At 41.5% G+C, this 19,297-nt stretch overlaps 1 protein-coding gene across 2 annotated transcripts in view; it reads right to left on the reverse strand.

Moving 5' to 3' along the window:
• Nucleotides 1-19,297, reverse strand: part of C7H16orf70 (chromosome 7 C16orf70 homolog) — a 214,550-nt gene that overhangs the window by 76,841 nt on the left and 118,412 nt on the right. For both annotated transcript variants that reach the window (XM_029608692.1, XM_029608693.1), the window contains exon 9: nt 5,420-5,532. In XM_029608692.1, coding sequence (XP_029464552.1) covers nt 5,420-5,532 — 113 coding nt within the window. The remainder of the gene's footprint in view (nt 1-5,419; nt 5,533-19,297) is intronic.

A 19,297-nucleotide genomic window follows, 5' to 3' on the forward strand; every position in this document is an offset into this window, starting at 1 on the left:
AGCAGAAATATTGTATTCAGATCTAACATTATAGTAATGGTGGAAGCCATCAAAAGGATGCATGCTAGAATACATGGCATGATTTTGTGGCCATTGACACCATGGCGTTTTGGCCCTCAGACATTTAGCAACTGATGCTGATCTTACTAACTCTGAGCACCAGGAAGTTCTTTAATAGAGCCATATCAGATTTCTGGTTAAGTGTAAATATACATGTACATAAAGGTGAGACAATTGATACAGTGTATTTGGATTTTCAGAAGGCATTTGACAAAATCCCCCATGAGAGACTCCTAGGAAGTTACAAAGTCATGGGATAGGAGGCGGTGTTCTATTGTGGACTGGTAACTGATTAAAAGGCTAAAAACAGAGGGAGAACTAAACAGTCAGTTTTCTAAATGGAGAGAGCTCTAGTGAAGTACCACAGGGATCAGTACTGGGACCTATGCTGTTTAGCATATTTATAAAATGATCTGGAAATGGCAATGATGAGCGAGGTAATAAAATTTGTAAACACCACAAAATTGTTTAAATTAGTTAAAATGGCAGCAGATTGTGAGGAAATGCAGAAGTGACTAGGAGACTGGGCAATTGAATGGCAGATGAAATTTAAGGTAGAAGAGGGCAAACCAATGCCTGGGAAAAATAATCCCAACTATAGGTACACAATGCTGGTTATGTATTGGGAGTCATTACCCAAGAAAAGGATCTTGGACTTTTTGTGGGCAATACACATTGAAATCTTTGGCTCAATGTGTGTCGGCAGTTAAAAAAGAAAATAGAATGTTAGGAATGATCCTAAAAGTAATAGAAAATAAAACGGAAAATATATTGCCTCTGAATTGAGCCATAGTACGATCACATCTTGAGTACTGTATGCAGTTCTGGTCACCCTATCTCAAGACAGACATAGCAGAACTAGAAACGGTGCCGAGGAGGGAGCCAAAAATAATAAAGGAGATTGCATAACCTCTCCTTATAGGAGAGATATTATGACTAGGACTCTTCAGCTTGGAAAAGAGACAGCTGAGGGGCATGAGTGGGATGGAACAAGTAAATAAAGGACAGTTAATTACCCTTCAAATAATTCTAAAACAAAAGGATACTTCATGAAACTAACAACCTGCAGATTCAAAACAAATCATAGAAAGTACTTTTTTGCTCAGCACACTATCAAGCTTTGGAACCTGGTGCCAAAGAATGTGATCAAGGCAACTTAGCATAGCAGAGTTTAAGAGAGGTTTGGATAAGTTCCTGTAGGAAAGTCTATAACCTATTAGCCAGGTAGATGAAAGAAAGTTATTGCTATCCCTGGGAGTGAGTAACAGGAATTAGATCTACTTTATGGCATCTGCCAGGTATTTATGACCTGGACTGGCCACTGTCGAAAACAGGAAGCTGGACTCAATGGACCTTGGTCTAACCCAACATGGCGATTCTTATGTTCCAGTTATTAGCTGGTCAAAAGGACTCCAGATGGTAATGGCCCATTAGAGTTCCTGTTATTGTGGAATTCATCCTGTGGCAAAACAAGAGGTGGTATCTAGGCCATCAATATTATCTAGGTAGTCTGTGATTAGTTTCTTTGTACAGATGCTAGAATACAGCGACTCCACAAGTAGTTCTGTAATTACAAAAATGTTGGAAGTATGAGCAAAAGCTACAGATGCAAAGATTGAGAAAAGAAGACCTATAACACAATTGCCTCAGTAATTTACTTTGCAGGGTACAACTCATTTGAGATATGTCTGTACAGGTGTGCCTTCTAGGTATGGAATTGTACATGTATGTTGGGGTCTATAAACTGAACAAAAGACAAACTAGTATGGCTGTGTGAAATGCTGAAGAGCATGAGACAAGATAGAAAGGCAACCGACTCATCAAACTGCTCTGGATGGGAGATGCGGAGATAAGATGGTAGCATCACAATTATCATATAAAGATCTAAGACATACCAAAAGAGTTAGTGTTGTGCAGCCTTCAAGGTCCTAGTACAAGCTCAGTAAAGAATCTCAATTAATACCTGGCTCTCTAGCCAGAGGGCATCCCTTTCCTATTAATACATGAAAGCGGGCTTCCCCTTACCCATTTTCAATTTACGAGGGTCCTGAAAATGATTCTAGCTGCTATGAGCCTCAGTGAGAATACTTATGGTACATATTCCTTCTCCACAGGTGCTGCAACTACAGTGGCATCCCTAGGCCTATCCCCAAGTCAGAATAAGTTCATAGATAGATGGTGAACGCATCGTTATAAATACTACGCTGGACTTCAGAAACCCTAGAAGAGCATGTGGTTACTCAATGACTAACATGTTGTTCATTTACTCCAGGTCTGTGGAGATGGCTGTGAAGCATTTGGATATGGGTGCACAAGACAGCCTTAGCCAGGACTTTAGGTGAATGCTTGGGCCTGATTAACAGCGGCATGTCTCTCCAATAGATAGGACAGTGGAGAGATATGGGACCAGCTAATGTCATTAATAGTACATAAAAGAACGTTTTTAGTTCCTTCGTGGGTGGTGGTCCTTCATGTGGGTGGCAATTTAACAAACACACATTAAGGGGAATTTTAAACCCCCAGCGTGCAAATACCGCGCTGAGCACATTTTCAATACAGCCCTGCCATGTGCATCTCCTGGTACACATGGAAGAGCCGGGTTTTCAAAAAGGGGGGAGGGCTGGCCAGGACATTGCCATTAGGCGCTAGCCTGGTGAAGCACGCGCTGGCAGCTGGCTGGTGCGCGAAACTTACTGCTGCCCCGTTGAGTAGGTAGGTTCCGAAAAAAAAAAATTGGGTAGGTAGGTGGGGTTTAGGAGTCTGGGAGGAGAGGGAAAAAGGGAAGAAGGATAGGTAGGGGGTTAGGGAAGTTCCCTCCCAGTCTGCTCCTTAATTGAAGAGGACTGGGAGGGAACTGGGGAAGGCCCGATTGTATCGCCGCACACTTTTAAACAAAATACCCCCTCCCTTGTGCGCGAGTGAGAACCTGCTCGTGCTGATATAAAAATTGGGCGTGCATATGTGTGTGGGCATCAGATTTTATAACATGCATGCTGCGAAGTGCGCATGTTATAAAATGGGCGCGTTTATGTGTGCGCACCGGGAACAGCGTGGCCCTTTTAAAATTTACCCCGCTGTGCATAACATACATAGAGACTGCATTTCAATCTCTTAGTTTTTCCCATTGTCTTATCTACATCACACCACGTAGAGTATGGCTGCAATGAACATAATTGTTTTGGAGTAAGTGGAATATAAGAACAATAAATTGTACCAACGTACTGAAAGAACCTTAAAAAAGTTGAATAAATTGATGCATAAGTCCATGTGTACCACTGGAGGTTTCTCGATTTCACATGAACTTATAGTTGGAAACTACCCTGTGATGTACCAACTAGATGAAGTGCATCTCTCAGATGTGGTCTGGACATCTTTAACAGCAAACAAACATGTGCTGGAGAGTTTAGTGTTTACTAGATAAGTGACTGGTTCGTTCACGGACACTAACTGTTTTTCACTCACTTATGTTTCTTTGGACTAACAAAGCTCATTATGAATTACAGTAAAGGTTTTGTCACACAAACTAAAACATTTTTATTTACATTTCAAAAATATTTAAAAAATATAAAAGTGGACCTATCTTCATTCAACCCTTTCAGAGTAACTTTGGGTTGATTTAGTAGCAGTCCTACAAATATATATACAGTTTGTGTTGCTCATGATTTTTAATTTTGCCATTTACTTTCTACCAAGATTTATTCTACTTTGTTTTGAGTTTAATGTTTAGGCATGGCCACAGCAAGGTGGTAGGGGAGCACACGGCAAGTAAGATATTGCTGCCTTGAGTTATGGCGGTGGTGATCATGTGAACAAGTCACACGAATAATTTGTGATATAAGAGTGGGCAAAGACTAAAGGTGAGACACTGCTCAAGCCAAGGCTTTTATAGCGGAGATGAGCATACTCTACGGCAAGTTACTTCATGTACAGAGGGAGTCCACTCGGTTATTTTACGAAGCAGGACAGTGACCCACTAAACAGAAGTTTTAATCTGTAAACTAGGTTCGGCTTATGGGACCATACAAGAGGCTTTCAAGGCTGTATATTTCCAACATCATTTGCAGCACGGAAGAGAATGGCTTTTACAACCGTCGAATATTAGCAGAATGTTGCTGATTGAATGCTATGAAAAATCAGCTACCTGTGCTGTGTGTCTAGGCGTGGGAGTACACCCCCTCCCAAGACAAGTTTAAAAATGTTTGGTTATGGAAAATTGTTCTACTAATTTGTTTTAATAATGTATGCTAGAACCATGCATATCCTCATTATAGAAGTACCTCTTCTTGAAATTATTGGTGTGGTTCTGAATTTCTTTCAGAAAAACGGAAAGAGGTTTAAGGGTGGTTACAGACAGAACGGTGGTGCACGCAGTGTCTGTCAGGTTTGTGACCACAGCACATCAAACCTAGCAATGAGATGTACAACTATTTCCAAGTCTGTTTTAGAGAATCTGCATTTATCTGCTTTACCATTTTTTTCTATGGTGGCTGTGTACCGTCTTGTCAGTAGTCCACCGTCCTATACTGCAATTTATAAATCTATCATTTTTAGGTTCAAATTCATCTCTCCTAAGTCATTGCTATGTCAGGATGTGATCTATGCAGAATTTCTGAACTAATTGTATTTCCCACTGTATTTGTGCTTTTGCCAATTGGTTTTCCTTGTTTGCTGGTCTAATTATTTAGAGAGTTTTTTTTCTCTTGTTTAGCTAATTTTGTTGCTTCTATTTCCAAGTGTACTGGTAAGATAGAGACATGTTTTATTGTAAAACACAACAGGTAAAATTTTGTTTGATTCTCATAATTATTCGTACTGTTTAAAAATGGGTATTTATTCTTTGTGAACATATACATTGAAAATCTTGTTTTCACTTGCTTTGAAAATCAACAAATACAGTTTAAAAAAAACTCTTAATGACAGATTATAATGTAGCCAAATATTTTGATACTAGATGTTGAATTGCTGATTGAAATCCTGTCATTCCTTACAATGATTAACCTTCACCCTTAAAAGAAAAGTGAATTTTAAAGAATGTTCAAAAAAGGTTTCATGTATTTTATTTTAGACTTTTAAACATTTCTGTAATACTTTATACTCTAAAGTATATATTTGTTTATTTTTGGCCACTGGAAACAAACTAAATGATGCAAAATAAGGAGCAGTGCACTATGAGGGAATTTTGTAATGGAAATATGTCCTATAGCAAACTTTTTTTTTTTTTTTTTTTTTTTTTTTAATGGATAAAGGAGCAAATTAGGAGAGACGTTTCTGTTCAGTATTAAAAGCACATGAAGTTTCACTGCAGAATCCAAATGTTTTACTGTATATGATATCGCTTTCAAGCCATGCCCAATAATACCTGCAGTGAGTAAGCGGAGTCGTAAACCTGAGGGTCCGGATTCATCTCTCAAAACATCAACGTACTCTGTATACACATTACCAAGGAAACAGTTGAGAGGCATCAAGGGTGCCCTGAAAGAGAAGCAGAACCCTATTTGTGAAACAGAGCTTAAGGAGATTATGCACTGTGAAGTCTTAAAAGGTATCCATGATGATTTCTGTACAATTTTTTTTTATAACAAAAAAACCTACACAAGACCAAGACGAACTGTACTTATTTATTAGCATTTGATATTCTGCTTTTTACCATGAATGGTGTGAAAGCAGATGACAAATTTAAAGTAGGTTACAGCAATGTTAAATCAATAATATTGGTTGAGGATTTATTTATTTTAAGTCATATTCATAGTTAGATTCGTTTGTTGTTGTAGAAATAGGAATACTTCTGTGGTAACTAGGTTGTTGGACAGGAAGTCTCTGTTGGGAATGCTCGGCTAAAAAGTCATGCTTTAACCTTCTTCCTGAAGGTTAGGAAGCTGGGTTCCAAACGTAAGAATAATGAAAGCATGTTCTAGATCTTTGGTGCCTAACAGCTAAAGGCCCAAAGTCTGATGTAGGACAGACTAACAGAGGCCAGAAGCAGGGTGGAAAGTAGAGCCAGTTGGGGAAGATCTGACCTCTTTCTTGGGGGCATAAGGGAAGAGGAGTTGTGATAGATATTCTGGGGGCCGTTTGTTCATGCATGTGAAGCAAAGCTCAGAGTTTTGAATATGATCCTACTCCCTATTAGTAACCAATGTAGATGAGATAGAATAGGTTGTGTGTGGTCAGATGCTTTTTGCTCTTACTAGGATTCTTATATTATGTAGGAGCTGGAAGCATTTTGAAATGTTAGGGAGATGCCATTGATTAAAAAATTGCAGTAGTCTATTCTGCTGGAACTCCAGCAAGTTAATGACACCTGGCTAATGAAATCTCCTATTATATATTATACAAATGTAGACTATGTACTGGAAAAGTATTGCTCTGAAGTGTACAAATTTGACCAATAGGTGACCTAAAGTTAAAGTCATAATGGTTCACTGAAAGCTGAATTTTCATTCCATGATAAGGTAAACTATGAAAAACAAAGTTTAGTTTAAATATGTTTAAGTGAATCACAAAAGCTGTGAAGGCTCAGACAGAGTGAGCTTTGATATGATCCACCAAATTCAAGCCTGCCTGAGCATAACAGAAGTATATGCAATCTATTAGCCAATCAGATAAAGTCTGTTTGACAACAGGTATACCCACCTTGTTGGTATTAAAAGAAAAAAGAAAAAGCTGGGTGGACTTTCTAGGAACTTCCTTTTTTTCCAGTAGAAGGCCAAAGCTCTCTTGCAGACCAAACTGTGCAGTGCTTGTTCACCTTGATGGAAATATGGCTTGGGGAAAAAAATTGGTAGGATGATTGGCTGGTTAAGATGGAATTCCAACACATTAGGCAAGAAGTTTGAATGAGTGTGTAAGACCACCCCTATCATGATGAAACTTGGTATAAGGTGGATAAGTTACTATAAGCTCACTAACCTGCACACTGAAGTGACCTGCCAGCAAAAATATGACCTTCCAGGTCAAGTAGTTCAGGTCTTATGAGTGTAGTGGCTCAAAGGTAGCTTTCATCATTAACTGGGACAGGATCACATTGGAATCCCAAGACATAGCAGCCGGCCTGATGGGAGGCTTCAAATTAAGCAGGCCCTGCATAAGCTGGACAACTAAAGGTTGTACAGAAATGGATTTACCTTCTATATGGTGATGGTAGGCACCAATTGTACTAAGGTGAACTCTTAAGCCCAGATTTTAAAAGGCCTGAGTACGTAAAACCGGGGGTTTACGTCATGGCCGGGCCTTGCGAGCACTGCACATTTTAAAAAGGGTCCGGCCATCCGCGTAAACCCCGGTACGCGTACAAGTGCCGGGCCTCTCCGAAGGGGCAGGCTGGAACAGCGTCATTGTAACTGTCCCGATGACTCGCTGGCCGGCGTGTGCAACTTACTTCAGCTTCAGCACTGAAGTTTAAAAAAATAATAGGATAGATAGGAAGGGTTTAAGGGGTGGGGAGGAGAGGAGAGGAGAGGGGAAGAGAGAGGAGGTTTAGGTAGGGGGTTAGGGGATTTCCCCCCCAGTCCAATGCGATGTTATAAAATCAGCGCATCCATGTGCGCATGCCGGGAACTTTGACCATCTTTTAATATCTACCCCGGTCTGAGTTGGTCTTAAGGCTAGACTCTGACAGATGTAAAATCAAGCAGTTTTGTGTGGAGAAGGATAAAGGATGTAGGGTCTTATGCTCAACACCACAAAGCAAACCTCGCCAGTTCCCTAACATGTTTTGTCTATCATGCAGGTCAAAGTGTGAAGTGGCACCATTTTGACAGTGATGGGCAAGGTAGCTGAAGGTAAGTACATTACTCAAAGGTAGCTGAAGGTAAGTACATTACTCAAATAATGATTTTATTTATGAAATTGTAACTGAACTTTATTGGCACCTGTTAGAATGTACGATATCCTAGATTTACTAACCTTAGTCTAAGTGCCTATTTGTAAACCGTTGCAATGGTATATAACTTAGCGACGGTATAGAAAAGTTTTTTAAATAAATAAATACAATAAAAAAGTTTGGATTATGAATTTCAGGAAGCTGGGCAGCACAGAGTTGGAAAAAGAAGCAAAGTTAGTATATATAAACCAGCCCATCCAGGCCAAAAATGTAAAAAACAAAAAAAATTAAAAATGCATTTGCTAAATATTGCAGGACACAGAACTAACATGAAGCACTGCCACCCATATGTTGTAAGTTATTACACTGAAAAAGCAGGTTCTTACTGTAAATGGTGTTTTCCATAGACAGAAGGATAAATTAACTATGAAATGGGTGATGTCATCCAATTATGCCGAAGAGATCCTTCTCTCTAAACTCTTAAAGAATTTCCTCTACTGAGCACGTGTGGGAGTTCCTAAACAGGCACTGGCTTAGTCAATTTTAGAACTACTTCTAGGTAGGTAGTTGATTCTCCAGGGAGGCAGGTGGGGATTTTATCATGGCCAATTTGTTCTGTTGTCTACAGAAAACACTGTTTATGGTAAGCAAACCCACTTTCTCTATTGACAAGCAGGGCTGAATTAGCCATAGAGTCCCATGCTGAGACTTGGGGGAGTCTCAAGCTGAGTGTTGCACTGGAGCATTTACTGAATAAGCAACCCAGACCCTACCATGGGGAGTAAACTACTGAGTGAACAGGCTATGCAAAACTGCTTGTCCCAATTTACTGTCGCTTCTTGATAGCCAGACTGCAATGGAACATAAAAATGTGCACTGACAATCAGGGTGAAGCTTTGCAGATATCTTTAATATGCATAGCTCACTGATGAGCCACAATTCTCACTTGAGCTTTGACAAAGTCTCTAATCTGCAGGCCTGCTAGTTCATAACAATGCGTGATGTAGTCTGCTAACCAATTGGACAATGTATGTTTGGCAACTCCTATTACCAGTCAGTTAGGATCATAAGACAAATAGTGGCAAGGCTTGACTGAGTTCTCCTTCCTGTAGTAAACCAAGGCTCTTTTACAGTCTAAGTAATAAAGGGCTTTTTCACCTTCTCGTGAATTAGGGATGTGTACTCATGCCTCCATTTGTTACATTTGTTTCACTGCTATGTGCATATCTAATGAATGAGCGCACAAATCAAATAGTGTGCGCTGATGTAGGCGCAAAGACATAAGCGCATTCCATTCATTTTGTGCGCCTGCCATCCATTCATTACATAGGCACATAGCGACGAAAAAAATGTAACGAGTGGATACACTAATGTACATCCCTAAATCCCTAGGGGCGGATTTTCAGAACCCTGCTCGCCTAAATCCGCGCGGATTTAGGCGAGCAGGGCCCTGTGCGCCGGTGTGCCTATGTTCACTAGGCCTACCGGCGCGCGCAGACCCCGGGACTCGCGTAAGTCCCGGGGTTTGGCGAGGGGGGCGTGTCGGGGGGCGGGCCCGGTCGGCGCGGCGTTTTGGGGGCGGGCCCGGGGGCATGGTTACGGCCCGGGGGCGTGGCCGCGCCCTCCGTACCCGCCCCCAGGTCGCGTCCCGGCGTGCTAGCGGCCCGCTGGTGCGCGGGGATTTACGTCTCCCTCCGGGAGGCGTAAATCCCCCGACAAAGGTAAGGGGGGGGTTTAGAAAGGGCCGGGCGGGTGGGTTAGGTAGGGGAAGGGAGGGGAAGGTGAGGGGAGGGCAAAAGAAAGTTCCCTCCGAGGCCGCTCCGATTTCGGAGCAGCCTCGGAGGGAACGGGGGTAGGCTGCGCGGCTCGGCGCGCGCCGGCTATACAGAATCGATAGCCTTGCGCGCGCCGATCCAGGATTTTAGCGGCTACGCGCGTATCTACTAAAATCCCGCGTACTTTTGCTTGCGCCTGATGCGCCAGCAAAAGTACGCCTATTCGCGTGGTTTGAAAATCTACCCCCTAATGCGTCTATGGTCTCAGAAAGATTATGAGTAACAAGATGACAATTTATATGAAAAACTGATACCATGTTTGGTAGAAACTTTGGGTTGGTGTGCAGCACCACCCTGTGGTACAACACATGAGCAATCAAGGCTTTTCTCAGTGGTTTTTTTTTTTTTTTTTTTATTTACAGTGCTTCAATTCTCAGCATTCACCACCATATTCTCAAATACAGAACATTAAACAATCCCAATCGAAAGGGCTGTCTCCCCTCTCTACTCACCGTTAGGTTTAAAGAACTGTCTTCTCCTGGAGTCCCTGGGCCTCTCCCTGATCTCCTCTGAGCCTACATTATATCTTTGCTCAGGGAGCCACCCGGTAACCATAATATTCTGTCTTATGGTGGACAGAGACCAGATTGCTGGAACCGGTCCTTTGCATGGTTCTGGGGGTTTCTCAGGCATACTCCTTCACACACACCTTATTGTGGGAGAACTGCATATGAGAAGAGTAATGAACCAATGCCTGAAGCTCACTGACTCTTCTGGCTGACTTGATCACAACAAGAAGTAATACTTTCCATGCGAGAAACCTCAACTCCAATGGCTCAAAAAGTGGTTTTATAAGCTGTACTAGAACCACCTTAATGTCCCATGGATCAGGTGGCTTGGTCACATTGAGCCTTTCACAAACTTTAGCACTAAAAAAACGAGGGGAATCAATTTACCTTCTATGATTATGGTAGACTGCTATGGCACTAAGATGTACTGTCAATGACAAAATACCGAGACTTGAGGAGGAAAAAAAAGAGCAAGTTCTGAAGGATCTTTGTTGATACAAGTATGAGAGCTGTTTCCATTAAAAGCCATAAGCTCTTCTAGTCAAGAGCTTTCTGGTAGATATGATTATGTTCTCAACTTCCTTGGGTAAGGAAAATAAAGCAATCAGCAAGTGCTTAACATCCAGGCTCTTAAGTTGAGAGAGGGAAGATTTTGATGATATAGATTACCTTTTTCTTGAGTCAACAAGGATGGATTCGCCCCTAAAGAGATTGGGGGCTGATGGACAGTTACACTAGATATACAAAGAGGTTGACTGAAGGAAGTCCCCAAAGGTTGAATAGTCTGTCAGTTGTTGACTGCTGAAGGGACCATTTGTGAGGGAGAAATACCATTCTGAGGCAATCCGCTAATATGTTAGCAATCTCCAGAAGGTAGCTCGCTTGAAGAACTGCTTAATGTTTGCACACCCATTTCCATATTCTAGGGAAACAGTCCATAACCCTGTGCCTACCTGCTTGTTGATACAAAACACGATACTGGATTGTTTGTTTGAATGAGAATTTTCTTTCCCATGAGGAGAGGAGAGCATGCACTTAAGGCATGTCTGACTGCTCGAAGTTCTAGCAGGCTGAGTTGAAACTGACTTTCCACTAATGACCTTTGAGTTCAGAAGGGACCCATGTGGGCGCCCCATCTTTTGGTGGAAATGTCTGGTGCTAATGTCACCTGATGAAGTAATAGACAGAGTGATGCTCCCTCCTGTAAGCTGTAGGAGTCTAGCCACCAATGGAGGTCTTGTTTCATCTCTTGTAAGACAGTCACTAAAGTTGTCAAGGGTTGAGTTAACTGGTACTACTGGGAGTAGAGGCTCCATTGCAGGACTCGCATTTGAAGGTGAGTTAGTGATACTACATGAACCATTGCTGCCATGTGGCCCAGAAGAACTAGTACTTCCCTGGATGTTGTCTGTTCCATGTTCAGTAAACAATATGACATGGATTTGAGCATGTTTGCTCAATCTGTCAGAAGAAATGTTCTTTCTTGCAGAGTGTCTATCCAAGCCCCAATGAATTCAATTTTCTGGGATGGGATCAGGGTTGATTTTTCAAAATTCATTAGGAATTCTAGAGACTGTAGGAGCTGAATTATCTTCTGTAGGGAGGTCATTACTCTTTCCCAAGAAGTTGCTGTTACCAGCCAATCATCCAGGTAAGGGAAAACAAATACCCAGATGAAGATGCACTGTTACTATAGCTAAGTATTTTGTAAAGACCCTGGGTGCCACTGAAAGATCAAAGAGGAGCACTTTATACTGGTGAGAGGATTCCACCACAAAACATAAATAGTGCCAGTGAGAGAGATGGAAGGGTATGTAGGTATAAGCATACTTTAGATCCAGGGCACACATCTACTCCCCAACTTGGATGAAGGGCAGAATTGTGTTGAGGGAGTTCATCTTACATTTCCTCTTGTAGTAGATTCTTGTTCAGACCTCTTAAAACGAAGATGGGTCTCAATCCCCTGGTTTTCTTGGGGATAAGAACATAGTGGAAATAGAACCCCTGGCCATGTTGATTGGACAGGACTAGTTCTATTTCCTGCTAAGTGAAGAGCAACTCCGCTTCCAGGCGGAACTGTGATGAATAAGACAAATCTGGATTAAAGCAAATAGGAAGTATAGTAAGTTAAAAGAAATGCAAGCAGAAGCCAGATTTCACAGTCTTGAGCACCAAGTAAACTCTGGCAATCTTGCACCATTCCTCCTGGTAGAGATGGATTTTCCTCCCTACTGAACAGGATGCGTGCAGGGCTTAGAGACTGGTCAAAAACTTGGTTCAGGTTTTGGCTAGACCTGATGTGCTGCTTTTGGTTGGCATCTTTTGTGCTGCCATCCACAAGCCGGAAACTATTGCTATGGAAGCAGAGGAAGAGCACAGTACTGCTAGATTTGCTGAAGGGGCAACTCAACATACAACTGCTTAAGTGTAGTGCTTCCTCACAGTCAACTGTTGTTCAGAGCCAGTTGAGAGCTATTGAGCTACCACATGTTGCTCCTTGATCTGAGCAACTGTTTCTCTGAGTTTGTCTCTAAGCTAGCTTATCATGGACATAGTCACACAAACTGCTGGCCATTAACCAAGCCATTCAGTATTTTCTGATGTAAGCTAATGAGGAGCAGGCTGTTATGTCAAACACTTTGTAAACCGAGCAAATAAGATGGTGGGTACATTCTTCCGTGTCCAGGAGCATTTGTGGGTATGGCAGAGTTACCATCAACTGGGGCAAGGAGTGGCTTTAGGTTTTCAGTGCAATCATGTAAGCACTGCATCATGTAAAACTGGTGAGTGGAAATGCGAGGATTAAGCATGGAACTTAGAAACACCTTTTTCCTAAAATTGTCCAGCAGCCTGGGAGAATATTCTTGTTTTCCTTGCTTGCTTTAATGCTGACTCCACTTCAAATGATTTGTGAGCCAACTGCACTACTCCAAATCCTGGAGTCTTCTGAACACTAAACTTTAGGTCTAACTTCCTGGCCACTGGGGTGCATGAAATCGGGTTCTCTTACATTGTTTGTAATTCTTACAGGATCGAATGGATCAGAATGGCCACTGGCTCTTCTAGGGTGTCTAGAATCTGAAGACTTCAATATAGATGAATGTTAAATCGCAGCACCCTACCCAACTTATCAAGACCCCTGAAATAGGAATGATCCTTAAGTGGAGACCAGTGATCTGGGTATTCAGGTAAGGAGTCTGAGGGGATTCCTGCTGAGCCTTCCTCTGATCTAAGGGGAAAGGGGACACTGATCCAAGACCACAAATGATACAGTAGGCCACTGAGTTATCCTTGGTTGCCTCTGAGGGGAGTATTTCTGATATACGTACTCCAACTGGCTGCACCTCGCTGCAAGAGTGGCGAGGACATGAACTAGCTTGTAGGGGTACTGATGGAATACCTCGTGAGTCAGGGGTAAAAAGGACTTCTCCTTGAGGGAGCAAATCCAACATTGTGGAAAGGAGAGATCAAAGAGATCCTTGGCCATCATCAGGAAGGTTAAAGTCTTCACCAACTCTGTCACTTGGTCTAAGAGCTGTTGTGCCTTTTGGTCATGCACTGAGGCTGGAACATACCTTCAGAGACTAAGATGGAATCTTGTTGTGCCCTCTCTAGACTTTGCAAAATTTGTCCTGGGGCCAGTAAGAAATTGATGATACCATGGAGCAGATGAGACCTGATGTGTCCAGATGCAGCCCTTGCTCCATTAGCCTTTATTGGGAAATTGCTCTTGAAATAGACAGAGGTAAATCAAGCATGTCTCTCTCTGCACCTGCCATCCTTTCTAAAGTGCATGGAAGGAACTGGTGATTTAATAAAAAGCTGCATCAGTAGCACCAAGGCCCAGTGCATTGACGGCATGGATTCTTGCTTCAAGGCTTAATGTGAGTTATCTGTAGCCCAACGTGTTGACAGCGCCGGGGCTCAATGAACCAGTGAACAGTATGATGGCACTGGTGCTATGAATCAACTGCACCATTGGCGCTGGGGCTCGGTGCTTTTTCAGCACTAGTTGCATCACCGATTCCAAGGACTGATGCTTTTTTTTTTTTTTTTTTAAACTAGGCCCCGAGCCCCGCTATGCACACAAAGGACTTACCAATGCCTGGAGACCTTATTTTATTTTGCCTGGGAATTTCAATGTTATAACAACAGAAGACAGTGGAAAAATGACTGATATAACACACAGGAGAAAAATCAGCAGAAAAGTCATTTTTCCACAGATTTCCTTTTTGTTATAACACTGAAATTCCCAGGCAAAATAAAAACTGAAAATGAAGGACCCTACAGATACCTGAGCATAGCACTTTTTTTTTTTTGCTATGCTTGCTTGCTCAACCATGACTAGGCTTACTCGAGGAGCTCCTGCCCAACTCAGCACCCAGGGAGCTCGATGAGGCTCCACTCCAGAAGGTGTGGCTTTGGCTCTTTATAGAGACTTATGCAGCTCTTTCATCTTCCAGACTCTGGACTTCTGAGAGTGCAGGGACATTTGACTACATTGATAGCAGTTGGAGTGGTCACAGTTTAGTCCTAGACATTGGTAACAAATGCAGTGTCCATCACTAATGAACATTTTCCTGCCACGTACACTCTTTGAAACACTGATGGTGGACTTCTCCATAATTTGCCCACACTACCCATCATCTTCCTTCTCTCCCCAAATTGGCTGATCTTTATTACTCCATAATCCTGAGTCCTCATAGCAGTGGTGGTTCCCTGTTCGGCAGAATGCTTCCTCAGTCCCTGACACAGGTAAGTGTAGGCCCCTCCAGCAGCGGTTATATCCAGACTGGAGCTCCCAGTTCCTGCATATGGTAGTGGCTCCCCCTTCCCTACAAATGCATGTGCACCAGGCCCCAGTATGGAACATACCTGGGAGCTTTTTCAGTTATGGTCAACCTTAGATTTGGTGTAGAGAGGTGGTGTCCACCCACTCACATATAGTTTTCTCTATTTATCTATCTTCCCCCTCCCCCTCAATGATGATCCCAGCACCATCTCCCTTCCCTGCATCTAGGGCTCTAACCCCTGCTAGGCATCTCACTCACAGGGGAAAAACCTTCTGCTTCCAGCTCTATCACCCTCCTAGCCCCAGGCAGGTCCACGGAATAGAAAGGGAGAGGGTGAAACTGAGGCTGGAGCAGACAAATTTAGATAACTTTACTGGCATGGCAATTTTTATATGTGTTTACAAAATGATGCCTAAAGTAATTAAAGCAAACATGGAAAGATAAAATTTAAAAATAGTGATAATACTAGAAAATTACAGGGAAGACAGATCAAGTTTCTGGTCTGGTGACAGGATATGACATTTTGCTGCTAGCTACTATTTCTCCAGTTTTCCTCAGAAACAGAGCAGTCATTCTGTTCCCTAAATCAGCCCCACTCCCCCCTTTTATTTCTCCCCACTCCCACGCAGCCTGAAAGAACTGGAGAGGAGAGGCTGCCACCCTAAGATTTCCAAAGATGCTTTAGAGATGCCGCCCCCTCCATACCCAGGAACTATGGTCCCAGGTCTGCAGGGGAGGGAGACTTTGCAATGCTCAGTCTCTGTTGCAGTGGCTGCAGGAATACCACACCAGCAGAGACGGAGCTTGCTAACACCTCCTCCTGCCCTCTGCCCTTACCCAGCTCTTGTTTAGTAGCAGTTCAAACAGCCTCATTTTCTCCAGTCCTGAACTACAGGGTCTTTTGATAAGTAGTGCACAGCACAGTTTCTTAATGCACAAGCTAATATTTATTTTAAACTCCTGATGGAGCAACTAATAGTATGTTAATGCATCAGGAGCTAAAAAATATATATAAACCAGAAAGTGTGCGCAAAGAAAAGACTTAGCACAAAGCAAAACATGATTTATGCACATAACTCATTTCATGCACAGAAAACATGGTTTATGTGCACAAATCAGGTTTTCCGCACATAAAGTATGATTTATGCACACAAAAAATGGGTTCTGCATGTAGTTAGGAGCAGAGAGAATAATTTGTATGCTCCTAACCCGAGCTGGAAGCATATCTGTTATGTTCTTGAATGCTGGGACCTATACTTGGGATTTACACACAAAAAATATACTTTGTGCATATGAAAACTGTTTTCGGCGCAGAAAATCTTTGTCTACGCATAAATCACATTTTATGCACAAAAAAACATGCTTTTTGTGTACAAAGTATATTTTCTGAGCATAAAATCCCAGCACTGGAACTCCAATTTTCACCCATTGTCTAATATTAGCCTTGGAAACTTTACTCCATCTTGAACTAAGAGTTAAGTTTTCAGCCCTAAGAAAACACGAGGTAAGCCTGCATAACTGTCTGCATTGGGGAGTAATAGGTAATGTCTTCATTAGCACAGGATTTGCAATAAAAGGCGCTAAGGAATATACATAGTTCTATACGCACAACTCCTTGCTATATCAGAAGTAAGATTTGCACACAAAAAATGTGCATGCAACTGGAGATTAAACTGTGCGCTCTGCTCAGCGCACCTTAGTGCATCAGCCTGATTTGTTTCTAAGTTGATGATGCATGTGCAGCACTATGCATTACTGACCCCATGCCCATGGTTCAGTGCATACATTTATTTTCTTTTGTGCTGAACTTAGGAAGAGTAATTTTCAAAAGCATTTTCATGAATAAAATAGTGTTTTACCTGTGGAAAAGGGACATTTATAAACTTGTCCACCTGATATGCAGGTAAAATTATGCATATATGTCCTGTTCATAAGAAAGTTTTCCTGGATTGAGTGGAGACGTTCCTGGGAGCGGAGTTGGGGAGGGGTTTGGACTTACATGTATACATTTGAAAATGTATGGAGGTAATTTTCAAAAGGATTCACACTCTTAAAATTGGGTTTTACACATGTAAGTGGGCTTTTGAAAATTGCTAAAATATACAGGATGGAGTCAGTCCAGAGAGTAGCTACTATAAAGGTAAATGGTCTTTGTTCTAAAACACATGGGGATAGACAAAGACCTAAACATGTATACCCTAGAGAAAAGATGAGATAGTTGAATTTCTTTAGCATATCTCCCCTATCTCAAAGGTTTCCATGCACAGGAGGTGGGCCTTTTTCAATGGAAAGGAGGCTCTAGAACAAGGGTTAGAGATGAGGTTGAAAGGGCGTAGACTCAGGAGTAATCTTAGGAAATATCTTTATAGAGAGGATGATGGATGTGTGGAACAGCCTCCTAGTGGAAGTGGTGAAGACAAAAAGTATCTGAATTCAAGAAAGCATGGCATATATACAGGGGATCTTTAAGAAACCAATGACATTATAATGCTAAATTAATTGGACAGATGGGAAGACTGGATGAGCCATACAGTCTTTTTCTGCTGACATGTTTCTATATGCCATTGAATTGTCAATAACTTTTCAAAGTGCGTAAGTGGGCTTTTGAAAATTGCTACGATAGTATGTTACATTTAGCATGTAACTTCTTTGAAAATTCACCTGTTAATGTTTAACTTTGCTGAAAACATTTCTGAGCACTAAATAGCTGATGCAAATATGTGCAGGTCAATTTGGTACAGGTAGATAATTTTCAAAAGCAGACTTATACATATAAGTCCTCTTTGAAAACTGGTGTAACTTATGTGTGTATTTGTCAGCTAACTTGTGTGGCTATATAAAATGGTGGTTACCTAAGTTCTCCATGCCAAAGCTTTTTTTTTTTTAACCAGTCAGTCTATATTCAGGAAATGCTTCTTTTCTGTCCCATTTGTCCCTCAAACAACATAACTTTATCTAAAAGAAACTAACTGCCAAGTTTCTTAATCTTCTTGTTTTCAAAAATGTAAATTTTTTTTTATTTGTGCTTCTCAGGACAGACCAAGGTGCAGATATTGAAAGTGCGTTCAGTGGTAAGTCCCTTATATGGCTAAAAGTTACATGCACAAAACATAGGCGTGTACTAGGTAGATCAAGGGTGGAGAGAGCTGTATAACTAACTATCGATATCCGGAGTTAGCCATCTAAGTTTACATCTAAGTTTAGATGCCCCATAGAACAGGTCTAAACTTAGCTGGCAGACTTATCTGGTGAAGTGCGCACATATACACGTATATTCAGCTGCTTAGCCGTGCTGCTGAATATACATCGTAACTTAGCCAGATTAGTTCTAACCAGCTTGAATGTCTACATTCAAATGTTCTTTAAAAAAAAAAAAAAAAAAAAAAAAATTTAAAAATATTTAAAAGATCTGGTAAAATAAAAGATGGTGGAGGAACTGATTATGAGAGTAATCAATACGGTAGATTTTGCTTTTTACTAAGGTATAAAATATTTTATCCTGTTATTCAATTTGTTTTATGCAACACTTCACCAGTTTCCAACATCAACATGTTAATTGATTATGCACAACAGATAATGTTATTAAATAAAATCAGCTTGAGCTAGTCTGGTAAATCAGCTGTAGTGTTGTGCACTGCCTTGCAGAAAGATCCAAATTTGCTTCCCAATTCTCCCGGTTGGCCTGGGCTAGGGATGCTGTGGAGGCATTGTGCAATGGTAACATCTGGTGGCCAAAATTAGGGTCCATGATTGCAGGGAACTGGAAGCAGCTCTGGTGTAGTTCCCAACAATTCACAGGTAGCTGTATATGAAAGCTCATGGTATCAGATCTCAAGCCTGATTCCAACTGGGCTGGAAGCCAAAAGTAGGTGAAAATTGCTGGGTAAAAAAAAAAAAAAAAATCTACTTTTTAAAAACACCAGAAATGAATGACTAAATCACAGTTTTATTAGCTTTTATTGGGCTTCAATAAAAACAAACTGAAAAGGTGAATTTGAACTATCATCACTAAATGAATGATGCCCCAAATTAGAGATGAATAGGATTAAAGTATGGAAGTCTTTTTGTAAGCACACAGACACCTGTTGGGAGAATTTATGAAAATTCTGATTCCAAGGATATTTTGGATAAGTTATTGCAGCAAACCAACATCTCTAAAGCCACCCTTGACCATCATTTGTAGTCATGGATGACTATTTGGGGTAACCAAATATAGCAGATTCATGGACTGATTGCTGTGATATTGATCCAGATTATCACAATCTTCTGTGGGACTCA

The sequence above is a fragment of the Rhinatrema bivittatum genome, chromosome 7 (genome assembly GCF_901001135.1).
Source record: "Rhinatrema bivittatum chromosome 7, aRhiBiv1.1, whole genome shotgun sequence".
In the NCBI taxonomy this organism is placed as follows: Eukaryota; Metazoa; Chordata; class Amphibia; order Gymnophiona; family Rhinatrematidae; genus Rhinatrema; species Rhinatrema bivittatum.